This window comes from Labrus bergylta, chromosome 19 (genome assembly GCF_963930695.1).
Source record: "Labrus bergylta chromosome 19, fLabBer1.1, whole genome shotgun sequence".
NCBI lineage: Eukaryota > Metazoa > Chordata > Actinopteri > Labriformes > Labridae > Labrus > Labrus bergylta.
The window spans coordinates 13,865,479-13,885,575 of NC_089213.1; the positions used below are offsets into that span (position 1 = coordinate 13,865,479).

Genomic DNA, 20,097 nt, shown 5'->3' on the forward strand with positions numbered 1-20,097 from the left:
TAACGGGTTTCAGTGAGAGCAGGTAAAGATGGAGGCAACAAGAGAGGGAACAGGACCCTTCCTCGAAGACCTCCGGGAAGAGCCGGTATCCTGTTTGAGTCAATAATATTGACTGAAGTTCCAAGAGGCTGATGTGTTATGTAATCCACAACCATGTGTGTATGAGTGAGTGTGTTTCACCTCGAGGACTGTTGAGCTGTTGATGACACATCAGCAGCAGATTGTATTAAAGATATCTGATGCCTGGTGCCGGTATTTGTTATAGGATCTAGTTCTGTGAAATAAGACTCCAGTGTTTCCAATCACAGGCTTCTGCTCCACTGCTCTTCATTTTGCCACTTGGTTAACTAGTGACTTTAAATGTGAGGAAACACAGTCATTAGATATTATTGATTACTAGGAGGTTTGTATGAGATCTCAAGTTGATATTGATGTTTTAGATTAATTTAGATTTCTCTTTTACTGGTCAGTTGTTCTAGCTGATGCATGTAGATGTTTTTGCAATTGAGTCTTTCTTTTATGATATGAAGGAGTCCACCAACAGTAAATGATGACAGCGCTCAGTTTATTTCAGAGATCACTATTATATCTGATTTTGCCATAACATAAACAACAACAACCAAATTAGGGCTGTTTAAATAAAAAGTATAAAAAAACATGCACATGAAGACTAGTGGACATGTGTGTGTGTGTGTGTGTGTGTGTGTGTATATATATATATATATATATATATATATATACATATACATATACATATGTATATGTATGTATATCACAGTAAATTTGCAAATACTTTCCAAATAGCTAAAAATATCTTTTGAAAAAAATCAACTGCAGATACGAGTTTGTCTTGTGTGCTTCCTTATTAAAATTTGCTTTCCAGGAAGGATTCGTTTCATATGTTCATCATGTCAAAGATGGCCCTCCTTACTATTGGCTCAAGCTTGCTCATCATTTGTGGATGATGTTCTTAACTCTGTCTCTTTCTTTGTGGCTTAGGTGTCTTTAAAAAAAACCCTTTTTGATGCGGTTCCCTTTTCTTTTATTCTCAATTTATCTTCATTTTAATTTGTTTCTCAAAGCAGAATTCTCATTTGCAGATGTACAACCTACAGTGATGTAGGAGGTTTTTCAACTTTTCAAAATGCCTGGAATTTTTTACTGTTATCCATACCGTTGGTAGCTCTGGGCAGCTGTTGCTGCAGTAATTAGTACATTTCATTAGACACAATGAAATGTCAGCTTGTGTAAAAATGATTAGCGTTTCCAATCAGAGCTCAGTCTGAAATCATGTCTGTTTTATTTATGCATCCTGATATAACGAATCACAAAATTGATTTGTTTAAAATATGTAAGATTTTGTAAAATTGGAAGATATTGGTGGCCAACTCAAACAAGTTTGGTGATACAATTGTGACTTTCCTTTGGTATTTGCTCGGTAGTACAGAAAAATACGTGATAGGCCTAAAAACCTCCAAAATAGCAAGTGAGCAATTTAATGTGAGGATCTACTTTCCCATCACGTAAATATATTTACACTTCAAGTACAAACTTGTAAGGTTTTGTTAATATCAGAACAGCCTCATTTGATGATCTGAGTGCTGCTGATCTCAGTCCTGTGGATTCAGTGGGTCAGTCGCTCAATCGGAATGCAAAGTATATGGCACCATCAATCTGCCTGTCCCTTGACAGCCTTAGTCCTGTGTCCATCATCCTCTATCTGCACTTTCCTCCTCCACTCCAGCCCAGCTGCATTCCTAGCTTTTGTGTGTCCTATCCCCTTGGAATTTTAGCAGATGTTGATGGGGGTGGGATTGGAGAGGAAGAGGTCAATGAGTGACAGAGCAGTGCAGAGAGTGTAGTAGAGGACAGTGCTCTGTAAAACAGAGAGACGGCAAGAATAGGACCAGGAGAAAAGGATCCAAGAGGAGCTTAATGACAAGGCAGAAAGGAGGAGGAAGTTGGATACAGGGGGAGGTGTGTGTTGGTCTCATTAGATTATGCTGCTCCCCAGGGGAACAGTCATTATTGATGGATCGATTGCTGTCCCCTCCCAATATACCCAGCTCCTTTGCTATTGGAGGCCATTGATCTGGTTTCTCTTCAGGATATGATGGCTAGTGTGTATTTAATTAGCCATCAATTACTAAAAATCTGCATTCTGAAATGGGGTTTAAAGCAAAGATTAGGTTTAAGCAACAAAGGTTAAATTACATTTCTCCCCCTTGTCCTGAGGGACAGAAGGACTTTTTTAATCAACCAATGTTAGTCTGCTTTTACTACTTCATCAGTCACAAGCTTTTCCCAAAAAGGGACTTACAATATGGCATACATAGGTGTACAACTCTATGGAAGAAATTAATTTTAACTTGAAATCATTTTTTTTTTTTTTTTTTTATGTCTCTGGTAAAACTAAAAGCCAGCAGAAACGTGAGAAGCACAATACTTTTGCCAACCCCTTATTACTGTAGTAAGACTGATAACATGTGAAATGTGAGGTATATCCCTTTATGGTCCGAATCCTCAGATGTCCCCAGAATGAGTATTGATTGAGTTTTGGTAGCCTTTAGTCCTCTAGTGCTTCTTCATGCTCTGTTTTGGAAGAGACAAGCTCTCTAGGGTGTCAAGCCCAATATAAGCCTCCCTGGCAGCACATGCATATGGATGACTTGTTTGTCATTCATGATCTTTTCTCATTAATTAGATTTGTGTGCGTGCATAAGAGAGAGAGAGAGAATAAAGAGAAGGCTATTTAACTTCGTTATCAATGTGTCCTCCTTCCAATCTCATTTTTTTGTCAGCCCTTGGTGACACAGCAGCAGTAAAACAATATTCCTAGATCTAAGAGTATTCAAAATGATTGGGTCCTCACTTTTGCTTTTGTAGATGTTGGGTAGGATTTTGGAAGTGTAAAGGTTGCATTCGGTCAGTTTAACACACGGCGATATTTGAGTGTAGCTATAATGAGTCATGAATGAATTCCAATTGGATTTGCAGCCTGCATTCACTTTAGTCACACATTGCAGCTGTGGAAGCATGTTTAGCTTTTTATCATTTTGAACCCAAAGCTAATTCCCATCTCTCTGTTTTTCAGGTATTTCTCTTCTTCTGTGAAACCTGCTCTGTGCCCATCTGCAGAGAGTGCAGCGTGGGCCGTCATATGGGGCACACCTTTGTTTATCTACAAGACGCCGTACAAGACTCCAGGGCCATCACCATCCAGCTGTTGTCAGATGCGCAGCAAGGGCGACAGGCTGTGCAGGTGAGACAGGAACACAGACATTGGACATTCATTGGCTAATTGGTCATTTACTTGTTTAATATGGAAACAGAGCAACACTATGAAAGCACAGGAAACACATCCTCCATTTTGACTTAATGCTAGGTGTTGAAAATGTGAAAAATCCAAAAGTAATCAGTTTTTCAAGGCCTTTTTTAAGGTCAAACGACACAACTCCACACCCATCCCTCTCCTGGAGAGACATAGGCAAAGCTGAGGAGAGCAGCTGTGTCTCTCCATCGTCCCTCAGCACAGAGCAATCGACTGCTCGAGATGATCAGCTTGAATATATTTGAGAGTGACCAGTCCTGGCCTGCTGGGAAGCCTGAGGTTAGAGGTGTCCAGCTGGCACCTAAAGGGGGTGGGTCACATGGGGTGAGGTCTGGTGGGGGCAGGGATGAAGGTCAAAGGGGAGGAGGAGTGGAGAGGAGGCTGGGCATGGGGGGGGGGGATGAGATGAGATGAGGTATTTAAAGGATTTCAGAGAAAGGAAAACTCCCCTCCTCTGTTAAAGAAGAGGAACACTTTGCCCTCTCCTGTTCAGTTATTACCTCACTCTCCCCACCACCTCCTTTTACTCTCACCCTCCAATAAACACACACACACTCACACACTGCCTTTTTTCATTTACGTAATCATCCGTTAGTGGCTTCCACTGGGATTCCTGCTCATACAGTATAACATGAACAGAAGAAGATGGGATGAGAGGTTGTCACGAACAGTTTAGAAAATCAGGCATTTTTACTCATGTGCACAATCACTTAAGGATTGCTTTTAAATTGTGCTGAAACATTAAATTGATCAGTGGTCATTTGTCAAAAAAATATCCCAAACTATTTTGTAGGGATTTAACAATGCCTCACAATACAATTGAAAATCAAAACAAATATCGACTTTCCAAATCAATTTGACCAAAATATTGCAATACTCTTTTATAGTACTCTTTCGTATTATATTATAGAATGTCAGAGTGTTTATTGTGGGCATTAACTGGCTGCAGAGTTTTTTTTTCTGAGGTGCTGTGCACTGAGCTGAATTAAACTGATTTGCAACAATGAGATGCTAAAAGAGTATGAAGAGGACTTTTTGTAAATGTGCTCAGACATGGTACGAAACAATTAGAAGTTGTTCTGGTAGCTGGAGAGGTGCCAGTGCACTTCCCGAGGACTGCTGAGGTGTCCTTGAGCAAGGCACCGACCCCCCCCCCAACCGATCTGGTGCGCTCCCTGCGTAGAAGTGTGTAGATATCTCTCCACCAATGCATGTCCACAGGTCCTGTTTGTGCATGAGTGTGATTTGGGCGGATGTGTGTGAGAAGCATGTTTCTCAATAACACAGTATAAAACTAGAATTTCCCTCAGTGATGAAAAAAGTATATTTAAAAAAGAAAAAGTGTTCCTAATGTGAAAACGCCCTCAAAAAACATCTAGCTTAAACTTTACATACTGACAATAACACCACGCAAATGAATACCATTCCTACCATCTAAGTTTTGTGTTTTAGATAATGCTAACATATTGCCATGCAGCAAAATAGGAGAAAGTGTTAGTTTAATGCTGTGTTGCATTTATAGAACTTTTAGCTCATAGTGGGCTTGATGAACAATTTGGGGACACAAAAGTAATAACATATAAACTGAGGCAGACGTAATTGATTTACCCAAAGTTAATGAAACTTTTTTGAATAGTCTGTATGTTTTGATTAAAACACAATAGTCAACCCCTTTATGTGATAGAAAAATCAGGGTATCACCAAAGTTGTTAGCGTTGATTATCATGAACCCCGGTTTGTCTCACGACTACGTCATTGTAGAAAATTTGTCTGTTTGAAAAACCAGGGTGTACCAACCAACTGCCCAACAATACAATCATTAGAGCCATGCCTCTAGTTTAGCCCAAATGCCCTTTTTATGCTGTTTTTTTTGCCTCTGGAATGTTGGAAATGCTGCTCTTCTCCATATTTATCATTGTAGAGTCAAACATAAGCTTTTAGTTGTCCCAAATGCTTGGATAAATCAAGCTATTTGAATATATCCCTTAGTGCTTTGAGAAATTCTGAGCCATTTATTTTGTAATAGATTGACATATTCATCCGAAATTATAATAATTGTTTTATTAAATATTGGTCATCTTGCTTGTTGGTTGTGTGTAGAAACTGTTAAAAGGGTAAAAAAAAAAAAAAAAAAGAGGATAGGCCACTCATTCAAGTGTTTTTGAATGGGCCTTGTAGGAGAAACACTAGCTGTTCCACTACGGTTATGTGAGTTATTGGCACGTGCTATCTCCACATCAGAGCTTGACCTTTGTGTTGCTCTTCCACTCTTTGTACTAGGAAGGATGGGTACTTGTGTCAGCTGGGCTGTTCTTCAAATTCCAAGATATAATAACATCGATTTGCTCAATGATGTCTCAGTGTTTAAAACTAAAACCAGGGACTGCAGCACTTACTTGTTCTTGGCCACATGAAAAGCACCAGGATTTGTACTGCTGGGTCACAAGAAACACTACCTACCATCTGGCTATACGTTAGTTAGGTTGTATTTGTCCATTTGGTTCTAGGTCACCATGGCAGTAAATGCTGACGCCAGATATTATGTAAACACACACACACACACACACACACACACACACACGTTCCTGTCCCCTGAGGTAGGAAATTTCCGCCCACTCCACACCCATTAGGATCCCTGACCTCTGACCCTGGACTTGTGACCTCGTGGTTGGCCAGAGCTCTTTGGCTCTGGTGCTTTGATTGGTCAGTTTGACCCTCTTTGTGTTCCAAGTCATACTCTTCTGGGAATTCTGTGGAAAAGAAGGAAAGGGCAAGGATGGAGACAAAGTGATGTAGAGGGAGATTATGAAGTCCAGTTGGAGTGGACACAAAATTAAAGATGAAATCAGTAGCTTCTCCTAAAATATAAAATATGGACTAATACAAATGAAATGCAGCTCAGTCGTCACTTATGGGCCTCAATACATGTGTGGTGGTGATTGTATCTGCAGAGACCCTGTCCTCTGCCTGTATTTTGACGTTTTAGGTTTTTTGGTTGACGCAGAACGTTTCGGGGAGTGGATGTGTTTCCCCTAGCCAATGACAGAACGCAGGTACGTTTAGGAGTTAATACACTTGAAACTGTGGAATATGAAGGACATGGCCTGCTTTGTGTTGGACAGGCAGGTTCCAAACACTGACAGTTAGCTTGTGCTAGTGTGCGGTAGCTTGCAGTGTAGGTACAAGCAGTAAACATAGACATTACGTCCTTCAGTGAGTGTGTGCTTCTGGGGCCTATAAGCCCAGGAGGAGAGGCCCTGTTGTGTTGTGTTTACAAGCTACAATGAACAATTCTAAGGATTCTACCTTTATGTTTTACAGGGACCTTATATGTTCTCACTACTACAGTGCATCTGCAATGGGAACAAAAGCAATAAAATAACAAAGAGAAGAATGACAAATGAAGACACAATTTGCATATTTTAATGAAAGGAGTATACAGAGACAATTGGAAGGTGGAGCCTTTTTACATCCCTCTGTCTCCTTCCTCACTATTGATAACAGTCCTTCCTGATTCCTTCCAGCCTGCTGTTCTGTCTCTGGGGGCATGATTTAGATGACCCTTTAGCTGCCCATCTCAAATTGCCAGGCAAAAGAGAAAAGGACCCTGCTGCCAGGCTTTGTTCTTGCTGGGGCGCAGTGGGGGTTGACGATATGTGTCTTAAAACAGGGGTTGCAGATCACATGACCTGTAGAGGTTTGAGCGACCTCTGATCCCTGTGGGCAATATCACAAAGGAAGCCTTATCCCACCTCCTCTTCATGCCTGTGAGGTCCAGTCCGCCCTGTGACCTCCCAGAAAACACCAGAGGGAAAGCCATATAAAGGAACAGGAAAAAGTGCAATTAGCCCAACCCTACAGTTGTAAAAAAAGGGGGAGGAATTTTTTTTTTTTACTATACAGTTGCTTTTAAGTTAATCAAGTTATCAGAGTCACACAAATAATTGCTGTTCTCATTTTGTTGTCCAAAAGCCCTGCTTATATAATTGTTCTAAGCCATTGTTATTATTGTGTGGATCCATTTCAAAAGTATTGTTTGACTGAAACAATCATTTTACAATATTACAATTTCAGCAATGAAAATATTTTAACCTGATTTCCACACAATATAACATCCAACTGATCAGTGTGACATGAAGTATCATAGATCCATGTCCATTTAACAATTTGTCCTGTAGACTTGAAATAACATTGTTTTCTATGATAGGACTTGATCCATCCTTTTTCTCCTTTATGGTGACCTTTTAAAAGATATTACATATGCCCATTTACAATACAGAAGGCCCACACACTGACGGCCAGCCGCAGGCAGATCATAATAGTCCAACAAAAATGGTCCTGCTGTTTCAACAATGGTCCCAACAATCCAAATCCAGTAAGAGATATAATCCCAACACGTTGCATCCATAAAGATCAGTTGATTTCTTCAAATTTGCCACCACTGTTCTGTTCCCGATTTCCCTCTGTATTTTCAGTAACAGTTTATTTATGATTGACACCTCATTTAAAGCCATTGAGAGCCGGAGTTGAAGGGAGGTGTCTGCCCCTGTTCTGATGTAACTATATCTGGCAGAGATGGAAGATAAGCACCCGTCACCTGCCAAATATGTGTTTTCTTTTTTTGCAGTGACAGTTGAATTTGCTTAACTTAACTTAACAGCCACAATGGTGGGCAAATAACAATCATTTTTTTCTATATTATTAACTTGGGATCACCCCTAGTTAATAAAGTTACATTTTTAGATTAAATGAGATCTTGAAATGATAAAATCAAGAAAGTTGTTTAAAGGTTGAAACAAGAAATTATCTGAACAAAGAATAAGTAACTAAAAACAAAAATCGAATGAGGCATTAAACTCAAAATACTTTGACACTTTTTAAAATGTTGGATAACCTTGAGGGGAAACTGTTTTAAATGCAAAGTTACTTCCTATACCTATTCCTGACCCCTGTTTCCTTTCCCTAAAGAAGCCGCTACATGGTAACAGAGCAGTTGTTGTTCAGTCACTTGCCAGGAAGATGTCACTGTGTCCTTTCTTTTAATGTTTCCTTACCTCTTCATCCTGTGCCTGGGGGGTCATTTATATCCAAGTTGACTTATTAAACAGACAGGGGGAAATGATTTATTGTTAATGACCCCCACATCTGGTTCGCTTCATGATTTATGTCGCACTGTTTCTATCACCGTTATAATATATCACTTTATTATAGGAGGATTTCTGTGTAAGCTTACTGTAGGAACTATAGTTTTGCCTCATTAGTAAGATCATATCTTTGTGTTTTGTCTCCCCAGCTAAGCATGGAGAAGGTCCAGGCCATGGCAGAGCAGGTGGAGATCAAAGCCAAGGTGGTGCAGACTGAAGTGAAGGCCCTTGTCCTCCGACACAAGAAAGCTCTGGAGGAGAGGGAGTGTGAACTACTTTGGAAGGTGAGCCTCAACATCTTGGCTAACTACGAGCCAGAGCACAGTCAAAAGATTCAACTAATTTAGTCATAAAACTAATTGGTTTTTGTGGGATCAGGACAATTCAAATATCTGCACATCTAAACCCACACCCACCCACCCACCCACCCACACACTCATACACATACATTATTAGAACATATGCCGGTCTGTTCTTTGGCTAGATATTGGTTAATTAAACCTGAATAACAAAACTAAGGCGCCAGTTGTAAAGTTAGCAGTTTGACCTGCACCTCAGATGTTCTATGCAAGGACCTCCTAGGTTTAAGGTTACCCAGAGAATGAGTGGGGTTGGAGGTTAAAAAAAAAACACATAAAGAAAGAGACTGACTGTGCAACATACAGTACATGCCATTGTACCAGCCAAGCCTCTTAAAAAAACACACACACACACACTCTGTATTATATCAATTACAACTAAACCAGATACTTAAATGTGTACTTGTGCAGTTGTGTAAATTTGTGTCTTGGGCATTACATAAAAAAAACAATAATTTAGCCAAACACCCGCTGGTCCACCTCAACTCTTATTTCTCCACTTCTTCCTGAGAGAGGGCTCAGTGACATCGTAAAAACTGAGCTGTGTCTTGCTGCCTCAGATCTTCAAACTCTCGTGTGTGCGTGTGTGTGTGTGTGTACAGGTCAAAGTGTCACAAGATGTTTTTCACTTACTCACGTTCCCCCTTTATTCCTTTTTTCACTGCTACAGTACTCGCGCTGTAAACCTGACCCGATAAAGTCATTACAGGCAAACACAGCACACCCACATACACTGTCTCAGTGTTACATATTGTTTCCTGAATATACCATAAATGATTTGTTCAGTCAGAGGTTGTGACCTTGACCTACTTACTATGCTAATTGTCTCTGTATGTATTGAGAAAATTTCAGGAAAAGCATTGCAGGCATAAGAAGATAACAGTGACCAGGTAAAAATCAGGAAGGAGATAAGATTTACCACCTTGCCCACAGGGGGCGCCCAACTGACACAAAGGCAAAATTAATCACAGAAGGTTTTAGTTTTACATGTGGAAGGGGGTGCATAGCTGTCGAATAGACTTCAAGCTATTGGTAAGAAAATTAATGTTGCAAAAACTGACTGTTGGTTTAAGTTATTTATCTTACAATGATGTCAAACATTAGCTGGTTACATCGCACAGAATGTAGTTGTGTTTTTCTGCTTATATTATTGTAAATTATTGGATATTGGATGCTCAAAAGCACCTGCCACCTTTTGCATGCTCCTCTGCTCTCCTTAGCTTAGGTGTGGTTAACAATTTGTATTGAACAACTTCCAAGTCATACAAAAGCAGAGATCCGCTTGAACTTCCTGTTCTGTAATGAAGCCCTGCTGACACCTGTGACCTAACACTGAGGTTGAAGGTAAGATATATATATATATATATATAGCTGTTAGATGGTTGAGAAAAGCTAAGTGGGACTCACAGGTGGAACGTGAATAGAAAGCAGGGAATTGTGTAAATAGGTTGTAACTTTACAAGTTGTGGTTACATCAAAGAAGAACACGTTCTCCCCCTCTCTGTCGACAGGTGTTCGCTCTAATCACAGGGTGATGTCTGGATAAATTCAGTGCTCTCTTGAAAGGCTCTATACCTCCTCTTCCATTGAGTGTTTTCAACTGAGGAACTTAAACCAGTCATCTTTCCATCAGAGAGCCTAGCTTGAGTCTTTGTCCTCAGTGACTATAAAGTGTAACTCAAGTCTCTCAGATGCAAATTGTAGTTCCATTTATGCCAAGGATAGACAAAAGACCCCTTTCCTTTGGAATCTGTTTCTTTTACCCTACTCCCTGCTATCAAGAGTCCCACTAACTATAGAACAGCAGTCAGGCTTTTGTGTTTTACTCCTATTGTTAGGTCACGGTAAGTGAGAGCCCGATCCCTGCTTCTCAGGTTCTGTCACCCTCTTTAATTCTTTTTTTTCTCACTGCCTTTACTGTAACTTCATCTGTCTTCTGAAAGCATGAAAGTAACAGATACATGTTGTAGTTGAGTGACCTAAATCTCTGTTTTATGATGCCATGAATATTTGACTCCCAAGTGAAACTTGGGTACTGTGTGGTTTTGCCTTCCTCCTGAAAACAGCCTCTCAGAGCAAAATACTTCAGTCGATGTTCAGATTCAGATTCAACTTTATTAATCCCAGAAGGGCAATGCAGCTGTCAGATCAGTTGTTTAGATGTTGCACATTGATATTGTATCTCTTAGAAAAGATCTAAATTCAGTGTACTTAATAAACCTATAAATGTCTTTTGACTAATTGAAGTTTATGATTTAATTACTGTTAATGTTCATTTGGTCAATCTCCTACAATTTGATTTATATCCTGGAATCACTGTTAATCAAAATGATGTCATTGTATCAAACTGGAACTATCTATACTACCTCATGTATTATCATTAAACCAGCATTCTGCTCTACAATTATTTACCAATCCAAGCTAAAGTTGTACAGCTGCAACTAGCTGCATGTTACCCATATTTATTTTCCTCTTGTTCTTGACTAAAACATTCAGTATGGCCAGCACATTGCTGCCATCATGTGGCCACAATGCTTAAAACAGTGTGTGCTCATGGAAACACTTAAAGTAAGTTTAATGCCACACATTCAACTCGTGTGAAATGTGGAATAATTTATTTTATTTTAGGGTTGAAACAAATAAAAAGTGCTCTACTAATAGGACGACCGAGCTGAGGTATAACCAAACCTTCAAACTTTCTTTTTATTGCTGGTTTTCTTTTTTTCTATTCGATTTTTTTGGGGCGACTTATGAGAGACTAAGCATCATGCTTTACAACACACAATATTTGTTATGGATCAACATAGCATCTCTGTGATGTGCTCTATGCTGTTTAAACAGTCAAATCTGATCTTGTGATGTTAAATATTCTGTATGCTGGTTCTGTCTCCTGTCAGGTGGAAAAGATCCGTCAGGTGAAGGCCAAGTCTCTGTACCTGCAGGTTGAGAAACTGCACCAGAGTCTGACCAAGTTGGACAGCACAATCGCTGCCGTGAGTCAGGTGCTGGATGAGGGCCGCCACCTTGATGTGCTGCTGGCCAGGGAGCGAATGCTCACCCAGATCCACGAGCTAAAGGCTTTGAGGGGTCTGCTGCAGCCACAAGAAGACGACCGCTTCATGTTCACTCCTCCTGACCAGGTAGGCATTTGGACCCTGTAGATCATGGATCATAAACAACACCTGATTGTTCAGATCAGAGATTCACAGATTAAATAATCTTAAATAGATTGTGATTTTTTTCATTTCCGATTTGTCCTGGTCTGACTTTCTGATGCCCGTTTTTGGCTGATGCTGGTTTTCTTTCTCTAAAGCACTATTACGACACTATTGACAGCAAATCAATTTTATGTTCATAATAAAACATGACTGTTAAGTAACTTTTTTTAACGAACCATCTTAAAAACTGGACCAGGTTGACCATCTCTCATTCTCACTCAAACTAATCAACTCAAACTCAAAAGTGTTTTGATATAGTATGTCAAGTAACACAAATAAACGGTATTAAATACATTTTTCAAATAATACATGATTTTCATTCTTAATTTTCACATTCTATAAAGATTAAAACAGTCATAATTTAAACTCTTTAATGCAAATTTATAGTAAATCAAATTCAAGAAACGTTTACTTCTTCATTTTCTTTCGCTGAATTCTCCCTGACTCCTGAAGAAATGATCACTTACAGACTTTTAGTTTTTTTACTTTGGTCATCTTCCTCCCTCCTAAAAGAATCAGATACACTTGTAGCCAGACAATGAAGCTAGCTAAGAGTTTTTATCATGTTTATATTATCAGCTATAATTGTGAGGACCAGCAGGTCGCAGATCAGGCAGGCAGAAAATCTACCGATTCTGGTCATCTGTTTATCTATCTGTGCACCTTTAGTTCAGATTGATTTGAACAGTTAGATTTTTGTTTTGCTGTTCTGAGCCAGATGATGTATAAGAATTTGTTGGAGTTGTGATATGGCTGGTTGGCAATGTGGATAAATTGTGTCTACTCTAATTCAAAGTAGACCTTTAAATTGAATGTTTATCATTCTTCTCCAAAGGCTCTGTACATAGCCGTCCAGTCCATGGGCCTCATCAGCAGCGGGGCATTTGCCCCGGTCACCAAAGCCCATGGTGAGGGTCTAAAAAGTGCGCTCCGTGGCAAGCCTGCCTCCTTCACTGTGATTGGATACGACCATGATGGTGAGCCACGCCTTTCCGGTGGGGACACAGTGTCTTCAATCGTCATGTCGGTCACAGATGGAAACCTGTCTGCAGCAGAAGTAACTGACCACCAGAATGGTTCTTACACTGTCAGCTACCTGCCTAAATATGAGGGGGAGCACCTCGTGTCTGTGTTGGTGTGTAACCAGCACATCCAGGGCAGCCCCTTCAAGGTGATCGTCAAGTCAGGGCGGAGCTACGGCTCCCTGGGCTCCCAGGTGTCATCGTTTGGTTCTGAGGGTGAGGGAGATGGTCAACTGTGTCGTCCCTGGGGCATCAGCGTGGACAAGGAGGGATATGTGGTGGTGGCTGATCGGAGCAACAACCGCATACAGGTAGAGCCCCTAAAATATATCACACACTCATGTGCTTGAGTGGTGCTCATATATTTGTGTTGCTTGCTGGCTGAAGACTTGTTTGTGTGTATTTTAGAGTGCATGTTTACGATATGAAAGGTCTGACAGTTTGACTTATGCAATTAGGTTGAATAGTATGCTCAAACCTTACATTAAAGATGTAAGTAACATAAGTAATGTTGAAACAATGAAGTGAAAATAGTTTTTTGTTGTTGCTTCTTTCTCTCTAGATATTTAAGCCTTGTGGGGCCTTCCACCACAAGTTTGGCTCTCTGGGTTCTCGGCCGGGACAGTTTGATCGTCCAGCAGGGGTTGCATGTGACAGTCAGAGACGAATCATTGTGGCTGATAAGGACAATCACCGTGTGCAGGTAAGAGCACCCAAGAAATATCAACACAATTCTATTCTTGTTCTGAATGATTCCTTGACTGTTCGTGAATTAAATTATTCAAGTGCCACAAAATACGTGTGTCTTATTGTGTATGTTAAAAAGGCATGTAAGCTTCTGAAAACTTGTTAACTAGTAGACTCATGTATACACACATAAACACACAGCTCCTCATGCGTTCTAAACATCTGATGTTAACATGTTGGGCCCTAACACATTTGTTTTGTCGGACAGGTGTTTACTTTTGAGGGCCAGTTCCTGGTGAAATTTGGGGAAAAGGGTACAAAGAATGGGCAGTTCAACTATCCCTGGGATGTGGCTGTCAACTCTGAGGGTAAGATCCTGGTCTCGGACACCAGGAACCACCGTGTGCAGCTCTTTGGCCCTGACGGCTCCTTCCTCAACAAGTATGGCTTTGAGGGGGCCCTGTGGAAACACTTTGACTCTCCCAGAGGAGTGGCATTTAACCATGAAGACCACCTGGTGGTGACCGACTTCAACAACCACCGACTGCTCGTCATCCGACCTGACTGCCAGTCTGCTCGTTTCCTGGGCTCCGAGGGCACCGGAAACGGGCAGTTTCTGCGGCCCCAGGGTGTCGCTGTGGACCAAGAGAACCGCATCATCGTGGCCGACTCCCGCAACCACCGAGTCCAAGTGTTCGAGCCCAATGGAAACTTCTTATGCAAATTTGGCACACAGGGGAGTGGTTTTGGACAGATGGATCGTCCCTCCGGTGTGGCTGTGACGCCTGACGGAGTTATTGTGGTTGTTGACTTTGGAAATAATCGCATCCTCAAATTCTAAAAAAAAAAAACAAGAATAGAATTCTTCTCATCCTCCGTTGGCCCTTTTGCAGTTTTTTTTGGATGAAGGACATGGAGGAGAGAGAATGAATCAACAGACACAACAGGAGAACTCAGAGAGGATTGAGAGTATGTTGAAGTGAAGGGAAATTAAAACTGTAGATTTTTTTTTTTTTGCATTTAAATAGTTCTCTCAATCAGATAACTGTGGTATGTATTACAATGGGGACCTCTACAAATTGATAATCAGTAGAAAAGGAGCCATATTTCCCTTCCTCAGTCTCCGCTGCTCTGAATTTTCTCTGTGGCTCTCCTTTAAGTATCCATCTCAGGGATTTTCTCATTTTTCTTGAAATCTTGTACCCTCTGCTCCAAACCTACCTCATTTAGCTCTTTATGAATGTACTCATAGTCACTGAGCAGAGGTTTTAGTCCGTGAAGTTTTACAAAGAAGAAAAGTCTACCTCTATACTTTGTTATTTAAGAGAGACAAAAAAAAGAATGGACTTTTGAGTTGATATTTGCACAGGATTAATGGAATTCTTGCTGTGCATTTTGAAATATGAGTTAAAGTGAACCTCCTGAATGTTGTTGCTGAGACAATACTCAGATCGCTGCAGAGGCTGCATGATTCATTCTCATTAGAGGGCTTCGCTCGAAGAGGAACCAAGGGTACAATAGTGTCCTTCTCATGTTATTTAGGCTGCTTTAGTTTTTTTTGCTTGTGCAGCGCCCCTTGTCCCTTTGTGGCTTTGTGAAGATCATAGTGTCATGATAGCCTAAAAAGAGTGCCCCAAGCGATGCCAAACTTAGAATTAAAATGAGCTCAGGTCATGGTAGGATTTATTCAGAAGAGCTGTTCTTTCCAGACTGTCCCTATAGCTTTACTAGCTTAATGATGATTTGATGAAATTATAGACAAGACGAAATGATCCCAGAGATGATCCCCTCATGTTCCCTCCCATAGAATTATCCAAATTGTATGTTTATCCTTACATCCCCATCCCCCTTAATGTCCCATAAGACTGGATGAACTAGTGATTTTTTTCTTATTGATTAACTCAACTTAAGTTTTTTTTTCCAGTCAGCATGATGAAGTAAGATGCAAGGAGAGCAGCAACTCCTTCAAATGGGAGAACCTACCAAAGGATTTTGGAGTTGGATTTTCCAAAATCTAGATCTCTTAGTGATCTTAATGTAGAGATATAATCATTTCATTGAATGACACCTTTTAGGTGAGGCATGCTGTGTGACAAAAGCCTTACAAGTAGACAACCATTTTTGCTGTCGGGAGGACATGAAAGACACAAAACATAGTCATTCTTTTGATTTAGCTGTTGGTTGAAACTCACTCACTTTGGCTCCTGGGGCCAAGGTTATAGTCCAGTCCAATTAGAGGGCATGATTACAAAGCCCGGCCTTATTTATTAATCTTAAGAAATTAGGAGACCTCCCAAGATTGAGCGCTAGTAGACTGATTCCTCTAAAGTTGGAGGTCTAAAGACCGACTTCTAGAGTCAACCAAAGTTAGTATTTCAGCACAATGGCCCACTGTAGATATTGCAATTAAAGAAAATGAATTCCCCACAAAACATTATCTTAAATAATCATTGTTGACTGTAACCGAAAAGTTATTTTAATTTGTGAAGTTGAGTCTTCAGCGCTGTCCATGTTAGACTTAGAAGAATAAAGTGTGCATAGGTCACAGTTTTTTGTGCTTTCACATCCTGCAATGACTAAGGCCCTTTTTAGGAAGGTTTTGAAAGATCCTTTTCGTCTCTCAGCTGAGATATTTTTGTAGAAACAGAAGATACCCGCACCAAAGAGAACCCCTTTCCCCCTTTGCAATTAGTACCTCAGACCATCATGCAATGCCCCAATTTATATCATAATTAGACTGCCCAAGGGCTCAAAGTAGCATCTCCGATTGACCTTTGTATCCCAATATAATCACCGTAGAAACTAATAGATAGTAACCCTTTGTGGTGAAAGCATTGTGGGGTTTTAAATCCCCTTGCCCTTGTTTCAATCTGTGTCCCACTGGAAGCACTAGACAATTAAGGTTCTATTTGCATCTTAGCCTGGCAAAGAATCTTGGGACTTATGAGAAGATTTACCGACTGGCTCTCACCTCTGAGGAGAGGGCCCGTCTGCACATAATCGGGATTTACATCGTCATATCTCCGATATCCTGTTTTACCTCCTCTTGTAACTCCTGAATACCTCAAATATGTCACTCATGGCTTCTGTGCATTTTAACATTCAAATACCTCAACTTCATATCCATTCTATATACCTCATTTTCACTCTTGTGTTTTGACATACCTCGTCATTTATATTTATGCGTAACGAATATACCTCATTCTTTGAATCATCTTGTGTTACAGTACAGTACATGTCCCATAGCTCTTGGACCAAAGATCATGGTACTGTTTTGAGTTGAAAAGTCATTTTGTATTATGGTCATCGCTCCATGTTCCAACCCTGAACAGCCTTCTGGTTGTTCGTTCTACTGTAATGCCTGGTAAACTATGCCTTTTATCAACAAGAAACCAAATATGTCAGATGAAAGCATTGTGCCAAAATGATCTGTGAGAGGTCTGTGCCAAACAGGGTTGGCATTTTGACATGTTGTAGACGGCATATGTCACTGGACCATTATATCATGGATACAAATGTTAAATCAGAGCACCTGAGAATAAATCTTGCTCTCTGATTAGATGCACTTAAGAGGGCTGGGCCCTGTTTATCTTTACCTCATGATAACAATGATGATGATGATGATCATGCAGATTCCACTTGTACATTGTTACTGTGCGCAGGACAGTTGACAGCAAGACGATGTGACCTCTTTTAAAGAGTTAAGAACTTCACAAATCTGCCTTTGATATACCTCAGATATCAGCACAATTTACCAACCTCTCAGTGTGGATTTTTAGGAGTCTTGATGTTGGTTGTGTAGGACCGTGAGACCAGTGTAAACCCAACCGTTTTCACTTTGTGGTTTAAACAAACCCATCAGAGGATTCCTCCTAATAGGTGACAACAGGCTGGGTTTTTATTTAAGGGGAGCTATTAGCACACTGACAGCGAGCAAGTTTGATTCCACAGATGCTTTTAACCCAACATAAGATTGTTTTTTTTGTTTTTCAGTATTAACTCTGTGAAATGTTCATTCATGTTGCATCAGTTTTTTTTTTTTTATTAAGATTGCAGAATTCTATCTTTAAGATCTTTAGGTCTTCACTCTTAAAGAGGAAAAATGTTTTTTAAGCATTTGTTTTTTCATTTTGTTGCATGCTTTAAAAAGTCTTTATATTATACCGATGTCTCTCAGATAGGTGTTGCAAAAACTCAGATGGGGTGGGTAGCTAATTATTGGGATGGTTTTACCAAAATATATACCCAAAGATTTGTATGTGTGTGTTAGGATTGTGTTTGATGGAATTAACCTTTGACCTTTGCGATTGTATTTCTTGTTCTCGAGGCTCTGCAGAGTACAACCTGTTGGGTCAGCCAAGCCTCCATTCCTGAGAGTTTTCAGATGAATGCAGAAGGCTCGTGTGGCCCCTGGACCATTAGTGCTTGGTTTTCTCCCTCTATTATGCACAATATGTGTAGACATATTCACATATTCGAACTCCTCTCACACTCAAAGCCCTGTAACTTTTAAAAGCTGTAAAAGCGTCATGCTAGGTGAAGAATGACCTCACCAACGACAATGAATCAACAGGACAGCCAGTTTTTTGTTTGAAGTTGTAATAACACATACTCACTTTAATGTGAGAAGCAGCTAGGATTCTCCAGCACAAACTAGCAGGCAGCCCTCTTCCTTGTCTTTAAAATAATCCAGGAAGGGTGGGGATGGCTGCTGAGCATGTGACTGGTAGAGTGTACACCTGCTCAGCTGGATTTTTTTTCTATTTTCATAGGGGCCCCTGTGGTTTTTGTCCACCATTTTATTTCTGGCCTCTCATGGCTTTAAGAGAAAAAAAAAAGCAAAGGTGACACGTGCAAGGTCGTAGACCTCCTTTTGATGATTGTATACTCGAAAGAAAGGAAAAAAAAAAAGAAAAAGGATTGAAAATTTGAAAAGGAAAAAAAAAAAAAAAACTCAGGTAGTTCTCAGCAGCCCTGCCCTGCAGGTGTCTCATTGAAACGTGTTCCGTAGTGATGATGTAGTTTCCCCCTGTTATGAGCTCTCATTACTAGTATGATTCTTTTGTGTGTCCATTTCCATATTATAAAAAAATATATTTCTAAACCCAATCTAAAAAATAAGGCTTTGACTAGTGTCCCCTGATTAATCTGTTGTTTTTTTGCTCATTTTTGTTTTCTCTCACAAAGAAGTACAAATACGTGTCGCCACTTGATGCTCATTGGCCCTTTTAGAATGTATTTTATGAAGAAAGGGGTCAAATGGGGTCTTGCTGATGCTCACTCTGAACAGCCAGCCGCTGGTACGAAAACAAGACACATAAAAGGTGTTTTTCTCAATACTTTTTGCTAAATGTTTGACACCAGCAATACTTGGAGTAAACGGTGGGATCATATGGTTGAAGTGGAACATGCAACACGTTCATTTAGCCACCAGCTTTAATGTCAGCCTCCCAGATAGGGGCTGTTTGTTTGGCCCAAAGGGAAAAACAGCTCATCTTGGACAACCTTTTGTTTCTGTTTTCTCGTTCTCCCAGCAGCTGACTGTGAGGAGTGTGTACTGTGTTTGTGCGCTGCATATGTGTTGTCTAAGCAGAAATCCACTGAATGTATCCTCAGTCCAAGAGGCAGGGAGAGACAGCGGGGCCAGCTGAGTTTAGATGGGTGCTGCTGGTGCTTCCTCAGCCAGGTGTGTGTGTGTGTGTGTGTGTGTGTGTGTGTATGTATGTGTGTGTGTGTGTGTGTGTGTATGTATGTGTGTGGGTTTGCCAGCACACCTTCCCTCCCTCTTAAAACATGCACACATCGGGCTGAGTGAAGTGCAGATGTCAGGTCTTCAGTCTAAATAAGGCAAAGGAGACTATAATATATTGGCCACTTGCTGCTCTCTCTGTATTCTGTGGACTTTAAACATTTCCTATGCAGTTTTTGTTTGCTTTTTTTGTTTACACTTAAATAAAGTTGTATTTCTTTGACTTCAAAACATGTCTCTTTATTTGTGCTTACAGTTACAGAGTTAGAACAACCAACTTGTTGTGACTTATTCTCTGTGGTTAAGCTGTGGAGTCTTTGTGTCCTTCAATTATTATCATATAATCTATAAAATGTATTGATTCAAAAAGTGTTCCACTGTGAACAAATTTTATTTTTTATTTATTACTTTATTGCGTGCTTATTTACTACATTACAAGTTGTCATATTTCATCACAAATTTTGTTCATCCTGGCACATTTTTATTTATATATTTTTAAACATACAAGAATACATACATGAAATAAAATAAAAATCCAAAGAAAATGTACAAAGAGAAAAAAGATAATTAAAATAAGATTTAGAAAT

The 20,097-nt window shown here is 40.1% G+C and overlaps 1 protein-coding gene across 1 annotated transcript in view; it reads left to right on the plus strand.

Moving 5' to 3' along the window:
- trim71 (tripartite motif containing 71, E3 ubiquitin protein ligase) overlaps positions 1–19,741 on the plus strand; it is a 33,276-nt gene extending 13,535 nt beyond the window's left edge. Inside the window, exons 2-7 of the mRNA XM_020643129.3 lie at positions 3,095–3,262; positions 8,625–8,759; positions 11,732–11,974; positions 12,888–13,385; positions 13,637–13,777; positions 14,030–19,741. Of these exons, the coding sequence (XP_020498785.1) occupies positions 3,095–3,262; positions 8,625–8,759; positions 11,732–11,974; positions 12,888–13,385; positions 13,637–13,777; positions 14,030–14,602 (1,758 nt within the window). The 3' untranslated portion in view covers positions 14,603–19,741. The remainder of the gene's footprint in view (positions 1–3,094; positions 3,263–8,624; positions 8,760–11,731; positions 11,975–12,887; positions 13,386–13,636; positions 13,778–14,029) is intronic.
- The last annotated feature ends 356 nt before the right edge of the window (positions 19,742–20,097 follow it).